This window comes from Coregonus clupeaformis, chromosome 16, assembly GCF_020615455.1.
Source record: "Coregonus clupeaformis isolate EN_2021a chromosome 16, ASM2061545v1, whole genome shotgun sequence".
Lineage (NCBI taxonomy): Eukaryota > Metazoa > Chordata > Actinopteri > Salmoniformes > Salmonidae > Coregonus > Coregonus clupeaformis.
In genome coordinates, this window is record NC_059207.1 from 43,062,225 (window position 1) to 43,081,250 (window position 19,026).

The window sequence follows — 19,026 nt, forward strand, 5'->3', positions numbered from 1 at the left end:
TATGCTTCCGCAGAGGAAGGGGAGCCAGCAGGCCAGAGGTGGATGAACGCAATGCCCTCGTTTGGGTGTAGGGACTGATCAGAGCCTGAAGGTACGGAGGTGCCGTTCCCCTCACTGCTCCATAGGCAAGCACCATGGTCTTGTAACGGATGCGAGCTTCAACTGGAAGCCAGTGGAGTGTGCGGAGGAGGGGGGTGACGTGAGAGAACTTGGGAAGGTTGAACACCAGACGGGCTGCGGCATTCTGGATGAGTTGTAGGGGTTTAATGGCACAGGCAGGGAGCCCAGCCAACAGCGAGTTGCAGTAATCCAGACGGGAGATGACAAGTGCCTGGATTAGGACCTGTGCCGCTTCCTGTGTAAGGCAGGGTCGTACTCTCCGAATGTTGTAGAGCATGAACCTGCAGGATCGGGTCACCGCCTTGATGTTAGCGGAGAACGACAGGGTGTTGTCCAGGGTCACGCCAAGGCTCTTCGCACTCTGGGAGGCGGACACAACGGAGTTGTCAACCGTGATGGCGAGATCATGGAACGGGCAGTCCTTCCCCGGGAGGAAGAGCAGCTCCGTCTTGCCAGGGTTCAGCTTGAGGTGGTGATCCGTCATCCATACTGATATGTCGGCCAGACATGCAGAGATGCCAGACAGCAGTGAGGAGAATGTGGCAAAGAGCTTCCTAGGGTTAGAGGCAGATGCTTGGAATTTAGAGTGGTAGAAAGTGGCCTTAGCAGCAGAAACAGATGAAGAAAATGTAGAGAGGAGGGAGTGAAAAGATGCTAGGTCGGCAGGGAGTTTAGTGTTCTTCCATTTCCGCTCCGCTGCCCGGAGCTCTGTTCTGTGAGCTCGCAATGAGTCATCAAGCCACGGAGCTGGAGGGGAGGACCGAGCCGGCCGGGAGGATAGGGGACACAGGGAGTCAAAGGATGCAGAAAGGGAGGAGAGGAGGGTTGAGGAGGCAGAATCAGGAGATTGGAGGGAGAAGGATTGAGCAGAGGGAAGAGATGATAGGATGGAAGAGGAGAGAGTAGTGGGAGAGAGAGAGCGAAGGTTGCGGCGGCGCGTTACCATCTGTGTAGGGGCAGAGTGAGTAGTGTTGGAGGAGAGCGAGAGAGAAAAGGATACAAAGTAGTGGTCGGAGACATGGAGGGGAGTTGCAGTGAGATTAGTAGAAGAGCAACATCTAGTAAAGATGAAGTCAAGCGTATTGCCTGCCTTGTGAGTAGGGGGACGGTGAGAGGGTGAGGTCAAAAGAGGAGAGGAGTGGAAAGAAGGAGGCAGAGAGAAATGAGTCAAATGTAGACGTAGGGAGGTTGAAATCCCCCAAAACTGTGAAGGGTGAGCCATCCTCAGAAAAGGAACTTATCAAGGCGTCAAGCTCATTGATGAACTCTCCAAGGGAACCTGGAGGGCGATAGATGACAAGGATATTAAGCTTAAATGGGCTAGTGACTGTGACAGCGTGGAATTCAAATGAGGAGATAGACAGATGGGTTAGGGGAAAAATTGAGAATGACCACTTGGGAGAGATGAGGATTCCTGTGCCACCACCCCTCTGACCAGATGCTCTCGGGGTATGCGAGAACACATGGTCAGACGAGGAGAGAGCAGTAGGAGTAGCAGTGTTTTCAGTGGTAATCCATGTTTCCGTCAGCGCCAGGAAGTCGAGGGACTGGAGGGTAGCATAGGCTGGGATGAAGTCAGCCTTGTTGGCGGCAGAACGGCAGTTCCAGAGGCTGCCTGAGACCTGGAACTCCAGGTGTGTGGTGCGTGCAGGGACCACCAGGTTAGAGAGGCAGCAGCCACGCGGTGTGAGGCGTTTGTGTAGCCTGTGCGGAGAGGAGAGAACAGGGATAGGCAGAGGCATAGTTGACAGGCTGCAGCAGATGGCTACAATAATGCAGAGGAGATCGGAATGAAATGAACTAAACATCTGGGAAAGGAGAGAGCAGGCCTCCCTCACCAAAAAAAATATAACTCTCCCAACTTCCACCTCAGAAACTATAATTGTTTTACTGAACCACCCGAATAAAACTCTCCCAACTTCCACTTTAGAAATTAGAATTGTTGTAAACTACAGCAGACTGTTATCAGTAGCTGTAATTAAGTACAGCAGCTACCAACCACCTAACGTTAATGCCTCGGATAATGAGGTTAGAAAAACAGCTGAATGGTGGCAGCTAGCTGGCTCAATCACAGGTACTCTTAAGCGTGAAATAACATTGGAAACAACTAACCACAGTTGCTAAAAGTTACCAGTAGCTACCCGCTAGCTAGCTAGCTAGCTTTGTTGGTCCAAGTAGTGGGTAAGCTAGCCTCGTGCTTCGCCGGGGTCCGCCGAATACAATACTTACCTACAATAACTACCTGAGTAAACTACCTATAATACCTAACTACAATACCTACCTACAATCTAAATACATGGTTTAAGCTTTACTCAACACCATATAAGAAGCCAAGCTTACCTTTCATAACGCAGCAATGATTAAACGTTGGGTAGCTAGCACAAATATATTGTATTTAGCTACTACAGTACAGCCAGCTGGTAGTGTTGGCTAGCTAGCAATGGCTGCTGTGTTGACTTTGTTTGAAAAAATATATATAAAATTAAAAAAATAAAAATTAAAACATTTTTTAAAAAATTTAAAAAAAAATGTCCGGCTTCTGAATAAACAAATGGAGGGTCTGTCCTGGCGATCAATTATGAAATAAAAGTTCTAAAAGGTGTTAATTTCCTAATGTGAGGACCTATTATAACCTAATCTAGGCAACCCAGAACGAAAATATCGCGCCAGGAGAGATTATTTATAGGTTTGTAACGTTTTTCACTTGTTGCTATGTTGACATCCTAAAGATTAAAAAAAAGTAGCCATGTGCAGCAGTATACTGTATTTACGGAAGGGTTTGTAAGAGCACTCTGTGTGTGGTTTTGCAGATCGTTGCTGTAGAGTCCATTGTGAAAGCTGAACAGGTTGGAAGAGGTGGAGGACTAACAGACGAGCCAATGAGAGACACAGGCCAGGGTCAACCAGTATCACAACATAGGTTCATTCCGTGTCCCACATCCTAATAGTATACTGAGGGCCTTCATGGTCTGAGCCAGGGGATAAAGTACAGGATCTGCTAAGGATCTTGGCCCAGGGACTGCAAGGACATACAGTGGGGAAAAAAAGTATTTAGTCAGCCACCAATTGTGCAAGTTCTCCCACTTAAAAAGATGAGAGAGGCCTGTAATTTTCATCATAGGTACACGTCAACTATGACAGACAAAATGAGAAAAAAAAATCCAGAAAATCACATTGTAGGATTTTTAATGAATTTATTGGCAAATGATGGTGGAAAATAAGTATTTGGTCAATAACAAAAGTTTCTCAATACTTTGTTATATACCCTTTGTTGGCAATGACACAGGTCAAACGTTTTCTGTAAGTCTTCACAAGGTTTTCACACACTGTTGCTTGTATTTTGGCCCATTCCTCCATGCAGATCTCCTCTAGAGCAGTGATGTTTTGGGGCTGTCGCTGGGCAACACAGACTTTCAACTCCCTCCAAAGATTTTCTATGGGGTTGAGATCTGGAGACTGGCTAGGCCACTCCAGGACCTTGAAATGCTTCTTACAAAGCCACTCCTTCGTTGCCCGGGCGGTGTGTTTGGGATCATTGTCATGCTGAAAGACCCAGCCACGTTTCATCTTCAATGCCCTTGCTGATGGAAGGAGGTTTTCACTCAAAATCTCACGATACATGGCCCCATTCATTCTTTCCTTTACACGGATTAGTCGTCCTGGTCCCTTTGCAGAAAAACAGCCCAAAAGCATGATGTTTCCACCCCCATGCTTCACAGTAGGTATGGTGTTCTTTGGATGCAACTCAGCATTCTTTGTCCTCCAAACATGACGAGTTGAGTTTTTACCAAAAAGTTATATTTTGGTTTCATCTGACCATATGACATTCTCCCAATCCTCTTCTGGATCATCCAAATGCACTTCAGACGGGCCTGGACATGTACTGGCTTAAGCAGGGGGACACGTCTCGCACTGAAGGATTTGAGTCCCTGGCGGCGTAGTGTGTTACTGATGGTAGGCTTTGTTACTTTGGTCCCAGCTCTCTGCAGGTCATTCACTAGGTCCCCCCGTGTGGTTCTGGGATTTTTGCTCACCGTTCTTGTGATCATTTTGACCCCACGGGGTGAGATCTTGCGTGGAGCCCCAGATTGAGGGAGATTATCAGTGGTATTGTATTTCTTCCATTTCCTAATAATTGCTCCCACAGTTGATTTCTTCAAACCAAGCTGCTTACCTATTGCAGATTCAGTCTTCCCAGCCTGGTGCAAGTCTACAATTTTGTTTCTGGTGTCCTTTGACAGCTCTTTGGTCTTGGCCATTGTGGAGTTTGGAGTGTGACTGTTTGAGGTTGTGGACAGGTGTCTTTTATACTGATAACAAGTTCAAACAGGTGCCATTAATACAGGTAACGAGTGGAGGACAGAGGAGCCTCTTAAAGGAGAAGTTACAGGTCTGTGAGAGCCAGAAATCTTGCTTGTTTGTAGGTGACCAAATACTTATTTTCCACCATTATTTGCAAATAAATTCATAAAAAATCCTACAATGGGATTTTCTGGATTTTTTTTCCTCAATTTGTCTGTCATAGTTGACGTGTACCTATGATGAAAATTACAGGCCTCTCTCATCTTTTTAAGTGGGAGAACTTGCACAATTGGTGGCTGACTAAATACTTTTTTTCCCCACTGTAAATAGGACAATAGAGGCACTGAATATACACTATATCTCAATCCTTTCAGGATTTCTCAGGGATTTTTTGTGATATTTGCTGCGGCAATATGAGATTGTCCAAGAAACCAGGCGAATGGAACCTCATGAGCCCTTCCTATGTAGAACTTTCTCTCCACCAGCGGCAGGTCATGAAGAAGCCATCAATCATAAGTACCACATTCCAATAAGACAACCCCAATGAGTGCTCCCGGACATCATCAGCTTAGATTTTGATTCGTGACCAAAAACCAAAGAAAATTTATACCACTGACTTTACAACATGAAGTTATGGGATGTCATTCTGAGCAGATCAACTGCAAAGTTAGAGAGAGGCCTCGAATATCAATGTGCATAGACCACCAGTCTTCAACAAATTACAAAATATGGTGAATATCGGGAGTCAAGAAGGCAGTTGGATACCAGTTTGTGAATTTCATGGTATACAGTAACCCAGAGAAGAGAAGTACAGTGAACAGAAGGGGGGAGAGGAGCGATGTCTAGGGCTAGACAGAGAGTGGTTTTATAGGGGGAGCCCCTTGTACCCAGGCGTCCTGCGCTGGGCCTCGTAGCTAGGCTGGCTCCCAGCACGGGGCTCCCAGGTTTGTTAATCCACAGAAGCTGGGCTGGAGTGCTGTGGTAAAATATAGACATTTGCAGATATACTCCCAAACATTAAATGGAGAGAACTGTTTCGGGGCAATGTGCCTTCCTCAGGGTTGAGGATGCTATGGTAAGTACCACAACTAGTTGTGAGGCCAGACGGAACCTTAGAAATATAATCCTAATTCAAATTCTATGGATAGAACAAACTACAGTATAGTCAGTCAATGTTCTACTTGGGTTGTTCCCCAAAACTAGAGGTTGCCGGATAACTTGTGCTGGCATATTGTATTGGTTACTTATTTGCTTGTGCTGTGTGGAGTATTGGGAGGCTTAGGACAAATCTTTCTCTCCTAGAATTTATCTGCTCCAGTATTTTAGACTTAACACTCAATGCACTATTTATGCTGCAACGACCTTTTGTACAGAATGCTGAAAACCTTCCTTTCAGTCTCCCCCAGTGGGGTCGACACACTACAGTAGGTGTTACATAATGGCTGCTCTTCACGTCTGACTCACCTTTCATTCATTTTTTAAAATCACAGCATAAGCACTCCTCTCAGTCTCCAGTTTCCCACTAACTGGATGTTGGGGAAGGATAGAATAAGCACCCAGACTCTCTGTTAGACAAGAATGATGAGACAGAATGCTGTAGGAGAAACCCGAGCAGAGACAGCTCTTTTTACACTTGCTGTATCCCAACAGAGCTACGCTTTCAGCTCTTACCACAGAGACACTTAACAGATTCACGTCCCTCCCCTTTCTCCTGACCACTCCAACCCCCCCCATCACCCTCCCTTGTCTCCTTTCTCCACACCCCGTTCCACTCATCTTTCCCCTTTGCTTTGTACTACCCTCATTCCTGCAGTCTCCCTACTTCGCCTCTTCCTCCTCTTTCCTTTGCTCCCCCACCTCTCCTCATCCTCCTCTCTCAACTCTGCCTTGCTAATTTAAGGAGAGGACCACAATGGAAATAAGGGTTAATGTTTTACTGTGTACATCCTTAATAGATTTTAAAAGCATATTATGTTGTCTCCAGCAGAAACAGTTATGTTTGTTATAATTATTGGATAAAATCATACATTCAAATCATTAATTCCTTCAAAGGTTAAATAAGACAGAAAAAACATCTCATGGCGAGGACAGACAGAGGGGTAAATACCTTGGTCTGTGGCAGTGTGTTTGTCTCTCATGGCCAGAGAGCACAGACAGAGGGGTAAATACCGTGGTCTGTGGCAGTGTGTTTGTCTCTCATGGCCAGAGAGCACAGACAGAGGGGTAAATACCGTGGTCTGTGGCAGTGTGTTTGTCTCTCATGGCGAGGACAGACAGAGGGGTAAATACCTTGGTCTGATGCAGTGTGTTGGTCTCTCATGGTGAGGACAGACCGAAGGGGTAAATACCTTGGTCTGTGGCAGTGTGTTGGTCTCTCATGGTGAGGACAGACCGAAGGGGTAAATACCTTGGTCTGTGGCAGTGTGTTCGTCTCTCATGGCTCAAAGAGGACAGACAAAGGGGTAAATACCTTGGTCTGTGGCAGTGTGTTCGTCTCTCATGGTGAGGACAGACCGAAGGGGTAAATACCTTGGTCTGTGGCAGTGTGTTCTTCTCCCATGGCCAGAGAGGACAGGGTGATCTTCAGGGTGAATTTGGGGTCGTTGGTGTTGACCACCCGGATGGCTGACTCCGACACGCTCGACCGCACCTCATACTTGTCCTCTGTCAGCGTCTGAAAGGGCAACCAACCAGGGTTGAGGCAGATCATAAGCCAGCTGTGGCAGGTTCAACACATTTACATCACACACACTATTATATTACTAATGTTTCAACTTTATAGGCATCATACTAAAACTTCCAATTCGATTTTCTTTGCATGGCATCTTATTTTGTCTTTCCAGTTTTGTAGTGATTATGTTCAAAAGGAGAAAGATTCAGGTGTATTATCTAGTCTTGTAGCTAGTTCCTTTGAAGAATGAACCATCTCTCCACTTCTGTGACAACCTCTCTCCACCCCCTGTGCTGAGAAGCCGAAAGGTGCAAATGGAATTGTCCCTTGATGATAACCTGCACAGGTTGGGGGTGTATTTAACTGGCTGATGGGGAGGGGGGAGCACGGGGAGACCGTGTACAGTACAGTAGTCAGCTCTGCAAAGCACTAGAAACTGCAGTGGTGGGTGTAGTCAGGTCTGCACTACATTACATTACAGAAAGCAGTGGTGGATGTAGTCAGGTCTGCACTACATTACATTACAGAAAGCAGTGGTGGAGGTAGTCAGGTCTGCACTACATTACAGAAAGCAGTGGTGGAGGTAGTCAGGTCTGCACTACATTACAGAAAGCAGTGGTGGAGGTAGTCAGGTCTGCACTACATTACAGAAAGCTGTGGTGGAGGTAGTCAGGTCTGCACTACATTACAGAAAGCAGTGGTGGAGGTAGTCAGGTCTGCACTACATTACAGAAAGCAGTGGTGGAGGTAGTCAGGTCTGCACTAAATTACAGAAAGCTGTGGTGGAGGTAGGCTCAGGTCTGCACTACATTACAGAAAGCAGTGGTGGTAGGCTCAGGTCTGCACTACATTACAGAAAGCAGTGGTGGTAGGCTCAGGTCTGCACTGCACTACCTAAAGGAGTGGTATTCGGAACTCACATTGGATAATGCGCCATCCCATCAATTTTAAAATGTTACAGTTACATGTAAAATGCTTGAGTGAAAACAGACCTGTAGTTGCACAGGCAGGTTGGCGCTGACAGTGTACAGCAGTAATTTGGTGGGTTTGTCTCTGCACATCAGGACCAGCTCCAAGTCCATGTCTCCTTTAACCAGGAGGCCCTTTGCCACAAGACCCACACGCACAACCCCACACAGGATCGACGCACTCTGGGGCCTGGTGAGGTTAGAGCAGAGCAGTAATCAGCCACATAACACTAGTTTAAAAGGATGCCATTAACAGTGGAAATAAAAAACATTTGCTTTCAGACGCTCGTCATATGTTGAAATTACATTTATGTAGCCTACACATTTTCACCTACCATGTAGAGTGTCTCAAGCTTTTGTGACATGGGAGAGGACTACTCACTTTGTGGTGCTGCGGGTGCCGGTAAAGTCTCCAGCATCCTTGGCGTCGCTGGTGGTGGGGGTCGGGGCCTTGCTTAGGGAGGCGTTGAGGTTGTCCATCCAGTCTGACACCTGCTTGAGGGCACGTTCCACGGTGGACACCAGCTTCTGGACAGCCTCCAGCTCCTCTGGCGAAGGGTAGATGTTGGCGTGCTTTGCCATGACGTGGCGGTCGTCGTTGGCGAACAATCGGATGGACCTCTGAGAGGAAGGAAGAACAAAGTCATTCAGAACATGGGATCCTTTGTACTCCAAATGACTTGGCCAGTTACAATTAGGCGTTTGCTGGGCCAGACAAGCCATCTTACACCGCATATATTTGACAGTAACACCTTGTGCCGACACAATCCTGTCTCGGAGCTCTACGGACAATTCCTTCGACCTCATGGCTTGGTTTTTGCTCTGACATGCACGGTCAACTGTGGGACCTTATACAGTGGCTTGCGAAAGTTCACCCCCCTTGGCATTTTTCCTATTTTGTTGCCTTACAACCTGGAATAAAAATGGATTTTGGGGGGGGTTTGTATCATTTGATATACACAACATGCCTACCACTTTGAAGATGCAGGTGAACCTCCGTCCCAGTCTCAAATCTCTGGAAGACTGAAACCGGTTTCCCTCAAGTATTTCCCTGTATTTAGCACCATCCATGATTCCTTAAATTCTGACCAGTTTCCCAGTCCCTGCCGATGAAAAACATCCGCACAGCATTATGCTGCCATCACCATGCTTCACTGTGGGGATGGTGTTCTCGGGGTGATGAGGTGTTGGGTGTGCGCCAGACATAGTGTTTTCCTTGATGGCCAAAATGCTCAATTTTAGTCTCATCTGACCAGAGTACCTTCTTCCATATGTTTGGGGAGTCTCCCAAATGCCTTTTGGCGAACACCAAACGTGTTTGCTTATCTTTTTCTTTAAGCAACGGTTTGTTTCTGGCCACTGTTCCGTAAAGCCCAGCTCTGTGGAGTGTACGGCTTAAAGTGGTCCTATGGACAGATACTCCAATCTCCGCTGTGGAGCTTTGCAGCTCCTTCAGGGTTATCTTTGGTGTCTTTGTTGCCTCTCTGATTAATGCCCTCCTTGCCTGGTCCGTTAGTTTTGGTGGGCGGCCCTCTCTTGGCAGGTTTGTTGTGGTGCCATATTCTTTCCTGTTTTTAATAATGGATTTAATGGTGCTCCGTGGGATGTTCTAAGTTTCAGATATTTTTTTATAACCCAACCCTGATTTGTACTTCTCCACAACTTTGACCCTGACCTGTTTGAAGAGCTCCTTTGTCTTCATGGTGCCGCTTGCTTGGTGGTGCCACTTGCTTAGTGGTGTTGCAGACTCTGGGGCCTTTCAGGAACAGGTGTACATATACTGAGATCATGTGACAGTCATGTGACACTTAGATTGCACACAGGTGGACTTTATTGAACTAATTATGTGAATTCTGAAGGTAATTGGTTGCACCAGATCTTATTTAGGCGCTTCATAGCAAAGGGGGTGAATACATATGCATGCACCACTTTTCAATTATTTATGTTTTTGAATTTCTTTTAGAATTTTTTTCATTTCACTTCACCATTTGGACTATTTTGTGTATGTCCATTACATGAATTCCAAATAAAAATATATTTAAATTACACAGGTTGTAATGCAACAAAATAGGAAAACCACCAAGGGGGATGAATACTTTTGCAAGGCACTGTATAGACAGGTGTGTGCCTTTCCAAATCATGTCCAATCAATTGAATTTACCACAGGTGAACTCCAATCAAGTTGTAGAAACATCAAGGATGATCAATGCAAACAGGATGCACCGGAGCTCAATTTCGAGTCTCATGGCAAAAGGTCTGAATACTTAGGTCAATAAAAACAACTGTTTTAGCTTTGTCATTATGGGGTATTGTGTGTAGATTGATTTTTTTTTATTTTTTTTATCCATTTTAGAATAAGGCTGTAACGTAACAAAATGTGGACAAAGTCAAGGGATCTGAATACACTGTGTGTGTAATATATATATATATACACACACATATACACACACACATACACTGCTCAAAAAAATAAAGGGAACACTTAAACAACACAATGTAACTCCAAGTCAATCACACTTCTGTGAAATCAAACTGTCCACTTAGGAAGCAACACTGATTGACAATAAATTTCACGTTGCTGTGCAAATGATATAGACAACAGGTGGAAGTTATAGGCAATTAGCAAGACACCCCCAATAAAGGACTGGTTTTGCAGGTGGTGACCACAGACCACTTCTCAGTTCCTATGCTTCCTGGCTGATGTTTTGGTCACTTTTGAATGCTGGCGGTGCTTTCACTCTAGTGGTAGCATGAGACGGAGTCTACAACCCACAAAAGTGGCTCAGGTAGTGCAGCTCATCCAGGATGGCACATCAATGCGAGCTGTGGCAAGAAGGTTTGCTGTGTCTGTCAGCGTAGTGTCCAGAGCATGGAGGCGCTACCAGGAGACAGGCCAGAGACGTGGAGGAGGCTGTAGGAGGGCAACAACCCAGCAGCAGGACTGCTACCTCCGCCTTTGTGCAAGGAGGAGCAGGAGGAGCACTGCCAGAGCCCTGCAAAATGACCTCCAGCAGGCCACAAATGTGCATGTGTCTGCTCAAACGGTCAGAAACAGACTCCATGAGGGTGGTATGAGGGCCCGACGTCCACAGGTGGGGTTGTGCTTACAGCCCAACACCGTGCAGGACGTTTGGCATTTGCCAGAGAACACCAAGATTGGCAAATTCGCCACTGGCGCCCTGTGCTCTTCACAGATGAAAGCAGGTTCACACTGAGCACGTGACAGAGTCTGGAGACGCCGTGGAGAACGTTCTGCTGCCTGCAACATCCTCCAGCATGACCGGTTTGGCGGTGGGTCAGTCATGGTGTGGGGTGGCATTTCTTTGGGGGGCCGCACAGCCCTCCATGTGCTCGCCAGAGGTAGCCTGACTGCCATTAGGTACCGAGATGAGATCCTCAGACCCCTTGTGAGACCATATGCTGGTGCGGTTGGCCCTGGGTTCCTCCTAATGCAAGACCTCATGTGGCTGGAGTGTGTCAGCAGTTCCTGCAAGAGGAAGGCATTGATGCTATCGACTAGCCCGCCCGTTCCCCAGACCTGAATCAAATTGAGCACATCTGGGACATCATGTCTCGCTCCATCCACCAACGCCACGTTGCACCACAGACTGTCCAGGAGATGGCGGATGCTTTAGTCCAGGTCTGGGAGGAGATCCCTCAGGAGACCATCCGCCACCTCATCAGGAGCATGCCCAGGCATTGTAGGGAGGTCATACAGGCACGTGGAGGCCACACACACTACTGAGCCTCATTTTGACTTGTTTTAAGGACATTACATCAAAGTTGGATCAGCCTGTAGTGTGGTTTTCCACTTTAATTTTGAGGGTGACTCCAAATCCAGACCTCCATGGGTTGATAAATTTGATTTCCATTGATAATTTGTGTGATTTTGTTGTCAGCACATTCAACTATGTAAAGAAAAAAGTATTTAATAAGATTATTTCATTCATTCAGATCTAGGATGTGTTATTTTAGTGTTCCCTTTATTTTTTTGAGCAGTGTATGTATATATATAAAGTACCAGTCAAAGGTTTGGAGACACCTACTCATTCATGTTTTGTTTTTTACATTGTAGAATAATAGTGAAGACATCAAAACTATGAAATAACACATATGGAATCATGTAGTAACCAAAAAAGTGTTAAAACAAATCAAACTATATTTCATATTTGAGATTCTTCAAATAGCCACCCTTTGCCTTGATGACAGCTTTGCACACTCTTGGCATTCTCTCAACCAGCTTCACCTGGAATGCTTTTCCAACAGTCTTGAAGGAGTTCCCACATATGCTGAGCACTTTTCCTTCACTATGCGGTCCAACTCATCCCAAACCATCTTAATTTGGTTGAGGTCGGGGGATTGTGGAGACCAGGTCATCTGATGCAGCACTCCATCACTCTCCTTCTTGGTAAAATAGCCCTTACACAGCTTGGAGGTGTGTTGGGTCATTGTCCTGTTGAAAAACAAATGATAGTCCCACTAAGCCCAAACCAGATGGGATGGCGTATCGCTGCAGAATGCTGTGGTAGCCATGCTATTTAAGTGTGCCTTGAATTCTATATAAATCACAGACAGTGACCACCAGCAAAGCACCCCCACGACCATAACACCTCCTCCTGCATGCTTTACGGTGGGGAATACACATGCAGAGATCATCCATTCACCCACACCACGTCTCACAAAGACACGGCGGCTGGAACCATAAATCTCCAATTTGGACTGCAGACCAAAGGACAAATTTCCACCGGTCTAATGTCCATTAATCGTGTTTCTTGGCCCAAGCAAGTCTCTTCTTCTTATTTGTGTCCTTTAGTAGTGGTTTGTTTTGCAGCAATTCGCCCATGAAGGCCTGATTCACACAGTCTCCTCTGAACAGTTGATGTTGAAATGTGTCTGTTACATGAACGCTGTGAAGCACTTATTTGGGCTGCAATTTCTGAGGCTGGTAACTCTAATGAACTTATCCTCTGCAGCAGAGGTAACTCTGGGTCTTCCATTCCTGTGGCTGTCCTCATGAGAGCCAGTTTCATCATAGCGCTTGATGGGTTTTGCGACTGCACTTGAAGAAACTTTCAAAGTTCTTGAAATGTTCTGGATTGACTGACCTTCATGTCTTAAAGTAATGATGGACTGTCGTTTCTCTTTGCTTATTTGAGCTGTTCTTGCCGTAATATGGACTTGGTCTTTTACCAAATAGGACTATCTTCTGTATACCCCCCCACTACCTTGTCACAACACAACTGATTTGCTCAAACACATTAAAGAAGGAAAGAAATTCGACAAATTAACTTTTAAGAAGGCACACCTGTTAATTGAAATGCATTCCAGGTGACTACCTCATGAAGCTGGTTGAGAGAATGCCAAGAGTGTGCAAAGCTGTCATCAAGGCAAAGGGTGGCTATTTGAAGAATCTCAAATCTCAAATATATTTTGATTTGTTTAACCCTTTTTTGGTTACTACATGATTCCATATGTGTCATTTCAATATTTTTGATGTCTTCACTATTATTCTACAATGTAGAAAATAGTAAAAATAAAGAAAAACCCTTGAATGAGTAGGTGTTCTAAAATCTTTGACCGGTAGTGCATATGACATGAGTTTTATTTGGAAATCTGAAGTGCACATTTGGACTCCCAGGTGTTTTGCTTGCTTGTACAGTGCCTACAGAAAGTATTCACACCCCTTGACTTTTTCGACATTTTGTTGTGTTACAGCCCGAATTTAACATGGAATAAATTGTATTTTTTTTAATCAATGGCCTACACACAATACCCCATAATGTCAAAATGGAATTACGTTTTTCCAAATCTTTACAAATTAATAAAAAATGCTGAAATGTCTTGAGTCAATAAGTATTCAACCCTTTGTTATGGCAAGCCTAAATAAGTTCTGGAGTAAAAATGTGCTTAACAAGTCACATAATAAGTTGAATGGACTCACTGTGTGCAATAATAATGTTTGACATTATTTTTGAATGACTACATCATGTCTGTACCCAGACATACAATTATCTGTAAGGTCCCTCAGTCAAGCAGTGAATTTCAAACATAGATTCAACCACAAAAAACAGGGAGGTTTTCCAATGCCTCACAAAGGGCACCCATTGGTAGATGGGTAAAAATGTAAAAGCAGACATTGCATAGCTCTTTGAGCATAGTGAAGTTATTCATTACACTTTGGATGGTGTATCAAAACACCCAGTCACTACAAAGATACAGGCGTCCTTCCTAACTCAGTTGCCGGAGAGGAAGGAAACTGCTCAGGGATTCTTTTCACCATGAGGCCAATGGTGACTTTAAAACAGTGTTTAATGGCTGTGATAGGAGAAAACTGAGGATGGATCAACATCGTAGTTACTCCACAATACTAACCTAATTGACAGAGTTAAAAGAAGGAAAGCTGTACAGAATACCGCAAAAAAATGTCTCATCTTTCAAAATACATTGAGTCCTCTAAATTTACAGCATTTTCCTCACTCAGACAAATATTTTTTGCAGAAGTTGCCCAATTATTGGGAGGGATGGGGGCAACTTCTCATCGCGTGCGGTGCTCAAGTTCAGAATGGCTGTCAGTCAAAACCCATACAGCGCTGTGAAGCGCAGAGCCTGAGCTCTGACGTAATTTATATAATGTTCATGTACAGCTAATGCGTTACTATTTAGGTGCTTATCAGTGCCCAAATCTGCCATTTTCAACCCGTATATGGGTACGAGTGTAAAGGGCTACTTTTAGCAGCTATTTTAGATTTTGTTTTAGTCTTAGTTTGTCTTAGTCACATTTTAGTCATTTCATCCTTTTTTAGTTTGAGTTATTTACAGTCAGTGCATTTCTTTCCATTTAATAATCAATATTTACCTCTTATATTTTACATTTTAGTCATTTAGCAGACGCTCTTATCCAGAGCGACTTACAGGAGCTATTAGGGTTAAGTGCCTTGCTCAAGGGCACATTTACGTCATTTAGCAGACGCTCTTATCCAGAGCGACTACAAATTGGTGCATTCACCCTATAGCCAGTGGGATAACCACTTTACAATTATACTTTTTTTTTGGGGGGGTAGAAGGATTACTTTATCCTATCCCAGGTGTTCCTTAAAGAGGTGGGGTTTCAAATGTCTCCGGAAGGTGGTGAGTGACTCCGCTGTCCTGGCGTCGTGAGGGAGCTTGTTCCACCATTGGGGTGCCAGAGCAGCGAACAGCTTTGACTGGGCTGAGCGGGAACTATGCTTCCGCAGAGGAAGGGGAGCCAGCAGGCCAGAGGTGGATGAACGCAATGCCCTCGCCTGGGTGTAGGGACTGATCAGAGCCTGAAGGTACGGAGGTGCCGTTCCCCTCACTGCTCCATAGGCAAGCACCATGGTCTTGTAACGGATGCGAGCTTCAACTGGAAGCCAGTGGAGTGTGCGGAGGAGGGGGGTGACGTGAGAGAACTTGGGAAGGTTGAACACCAGACGGGCTGCGGCATTCTGGATGAGTTGTAGGGGTTTAATGGCAAAGGCAGGGAGCCCAGCCAACAGCGAGTTGCAGTAATCCAGACGGGAGATGACAAGTGCCTGGATTAGGACCTGTGCCGCTTCCTGTGTAAGGCAGGGTCGTACTCTCCGAATGTTGTAGAGCATGAACCTGCAGGATCGGGTCACCGCCTTGATGTTAGCGGAGAACGACAGGGTGTTGTCCAGGGTCACGCCAAGGCTCTTCGCACTCTGGGAGGAGGACACAACGGAGTTGTCAACCGTGATGGCGAGATCATGGAACGGGCAGTCCTTCCCCGGGAGGAAGAGCAGCTCCGTCTTGCCAGGGTTCAGCTTGAGGTGGTGATCCGTCATCCATACTGATATGTCGGCCAGACATGCAGAGATGCGATTCGCCACCTGGTTATCAGAAGGGGGAAAGGAGAAGATTAGTTGTGTATCGTCAGCGTAGCAATGATAGGAGAGGCCATGTGAGGATATGACAGAGCCAAGTGACTTGGTGTATAGGGGAGAAAAGGAGAGGGCCTAGAACTGAGCCCTGGGGGACACCAGTGGTGAGAGCACGTGGTGCGGAGACAGCTTCTCGCCACGCCACTTGGTAGGAGCGACCGGTCAGGTAGGACACAATCCAGGAGTGAGCCGCGCCGGAGATGCCCAGCTCGGAGAGGGTGGAGAGGGAGGATCTGATGGTTCACTGTATCAAAGGCAGCAGACAGGTCTAGAAGGACAAGAGCAGAGGAGAGAGAGTTAGCTTTAGCAGTGCGGAGAGCCTCCGTGACACAGAGAAGAGCAGTCTCAGTTGAATGACCAGTCCTGAAACCTGACTGGTTTGGATCAAGAAGGTCATTCTGAGAGAGATAGCAAGAGAGTTGGCTAAAGACGGCACGCTCAATAGTTTTGGAAAGAAAAGAAAGAAGGGATACTGGTCTGTAGTTGTTGACATCAGTGGGATAGAGTGTTGGTTTTTTGAGAAGGGGTGCAACTCTCGCTCTCTTGAAGACGGAAGGGACATGGCCAGCGGTCAAGGATGAGTTGATCAGCGAGGTGAGGTAGGGGAGAAGGTCACCGGAGATGGTCTGGAGAAGAGAGGAGGGGATGGGGTCAAGCGGGCAGGTTGTTGGGCGGCCTGCAGTCACTAGTCGCAAGATTTTATCTGGAGAGAGAGGGGAGAAAGAAGTCAAAGCATAGGGTAGGGCAGTGTGAGCAGGACCAGCAGTGTCATTAGACTTAACAAACGAGGATCGGATGTCGTCAACCTTCTTTTCAAAGTGGTTGACAAAGTCATCCACAGAGAGGGAGGAGGGGGGATTCAGCAGTGAGGAGAATGTGGCAAAGAGCTTCCTAGGGTTAGAGGCAGATGCTTGGAATTTAGAGTGGTAGAAAGTGGCCTTAGCAGCAGAAACAGATGAAGAAAATGTAGAGAGGAGGGAGTGAAAAGATGCCAGGTCGGCAGGGAGTTTAGCTTTCTTCCATTTCCGCTCAGCTGCCCGGAGCTCTGTTCTGTGAGCTCGCAATGAGTCATCAAGCCACAGAGCTGGAGGGGAGGACCGAGCCGGCCGGGAGGATAGGGGACACAGGGAGTCAAAGGATGCAGAAAGGGAGGAGAGGAGGGTTGAGGAGGCAGAATCAGGAGATTGGAGGGAGAAGGATTGAGCAGAGGGAAGAGATGATAGGATGGAAGAGGAGAGAGTAGTGGGAGAGAGAGAGCGAAGGTTGCGGCGGCGCTGTTACCATCTGTGTAGGGGCAGAGTGAGTAGTGTTGGAGGAGAGCGAGAGAGAAAAGGATACAAAGTAGTGGTCGGAGACATGGAGGGGAGTTGCAGTGAGATTAGTAGAAGAGCAACATCTAGTAAAGATGAAGTCAAGCGTATTGCCTGCCTTGTGAGTGGGGGGGGATGGTGAGAGGGTGAGGTCAAAAGAGGAGAGGAGTGGAAAGAAGGAGGCAGAGAGAAATGAGTCAAATGTAGACGTGGGGAGGTTGAAATCCCCCAAAACTGTGAAGGGTGAGCCATCCTCAGGAAAGGAACTTATCAAGGCGTCAAGCTCATTGATGAACTCTCCAAGGGAACCTGGAGGGCGATAGATGACAAGGATATTAAGCTTAAATGGGCTAGTGACTGTGACAGCGTGGAATTCAAATGAGGAGATAGACAGATGGGTTAGGGGAAAAATTGAGAATGACCACTTGGGAGAGATGAGGATTCCTGTGCCACCACCCCTCTGACCAGATGCTCTCGGGGTATGCGAGAACACATGGTCAGACGAGGAGAGAGCAGTAGGAGTAGCAGTGTTTTCAGTGGTAATCCATGTTTCCGTCAGCGCCAGGAAGTCGAGGGACTGGAGGGTAGCATAGGCTGGGATGAAGTCAGCCTTGTTGGCGGCAGAACGGCAGTTCCAGAGGCTGCCTGAGACCTGGAACTCCAGGTGTGTGGTGCGTGCAGGGACCACCAGGTTAGAGAGGCAGCAGCCACGCGGTGTGAGGCGTTTGTGTAGCCTGTGCGGAGAGGAGAGAACAGGGATAGGCAGAGGCATAGTTGACAGGCTGCAGCAGATGGTTACAATAATGCAGAGGAGATCGGAATGAAATGAACTAAACATCAGGGAAAGGAGAGAGCAGGCCTCCCTCACCAAAAAAAAAAATATATAACTCTCCCAACTTCCACCTCAGAAACTATAATTGTTTCACTGAACCACCCGAGTAAAACTCTCCCAACTTCCACTTTAGAAATTAGAATCGTTGTAAACTACAGCAGACTGTTATCAGTAGCTGTAATTAAGTACAGCAGCTACCAACCACCTAACGTTAATGCCTCGGATGAGGTTAGAAAAACAGCTGAATGGTAGCAGCTAGCTGGCTCAATCACAGGTACTCTTAAGCATGAAATAACATTGGAAACAATTAACCACAGTTGCAAAAAGTTACCAGTAGCTACCCGCTAGCTAGCTAGCTTTGTTGGTCCAAGTAGTGGGTAAGCTAGCCTCGTGCTTCGCCGGGGTCCACCGAATACAGTCCTTACCTACAATAATTACCTACAATAACCTTCAATAACTACCTGAGTAAGCTACCTATAATACCAAACTACAATACCTACCTACAATCTAAATACATGGTTTAAGCTTAACTCAACACCATATAAGAAGCCAAGCTTACCTTTCATAACGCAGCAATGATTAAACGTTGGGTAGCTAGCACAAAGATATTGTATTTAGCTACCACAGTACAGCCAGCTGGTAGTGTTGGCTGGCTAGCAATGGCTACTGTGTTGACTTTGTTTGAAAAACGGCGTCGCTGCGAACGAATGTAGCTGGCTAAAAGGATATTGTTTTTAGTTGCAACCGTTGCTAATAGCAACTCGCCAGCTAATCCAGGAGGTGAGTTAGCTAGCTAGCTTCGTGCTACACCCGGCACCGCCGAATACAAAAGTAACCTACAATAACTACACAACAGCTATCCACAACAGCCCACGATGCCTACCTATACTACTTAATAATA

At 46.2% G+C, this 19,026-nt stretch overlaps 1 protein-coding gene across 2 annotated transcripts in view; it reads right to left on the minus strand.

Moving 5' to 3' along the window:
* LOC121584681 (spermatid perinuclear RNA-binding protein-like) overlaps positions 1-19,026 on the minus strand; it is a 44,828-nt gene that overhangs the window by 19,202 nt on the left and 6,600 nt on the right. For both annotated transcript variants that reach the window (XM_041900721.2, XM_041900720.2), the window contains exons 3-5: positions 8,444-8,682; positions 8,086-8,251; positions 6,952-7,096 (exon numbers count right to left, since the gene is read on the minus strand). In XM_041900721.2, the coding sequence (XP_041756655.1) occupies positions 6,952-7,096; positions 8,086-8,251; positions 8,444-8,682 (550 nt within the window). The remainder of the gene's footprint in view (positions 1-6,951; positions 7,097-8,085; positions 8,252-8,443; positions 8,683-19,026) is intronic.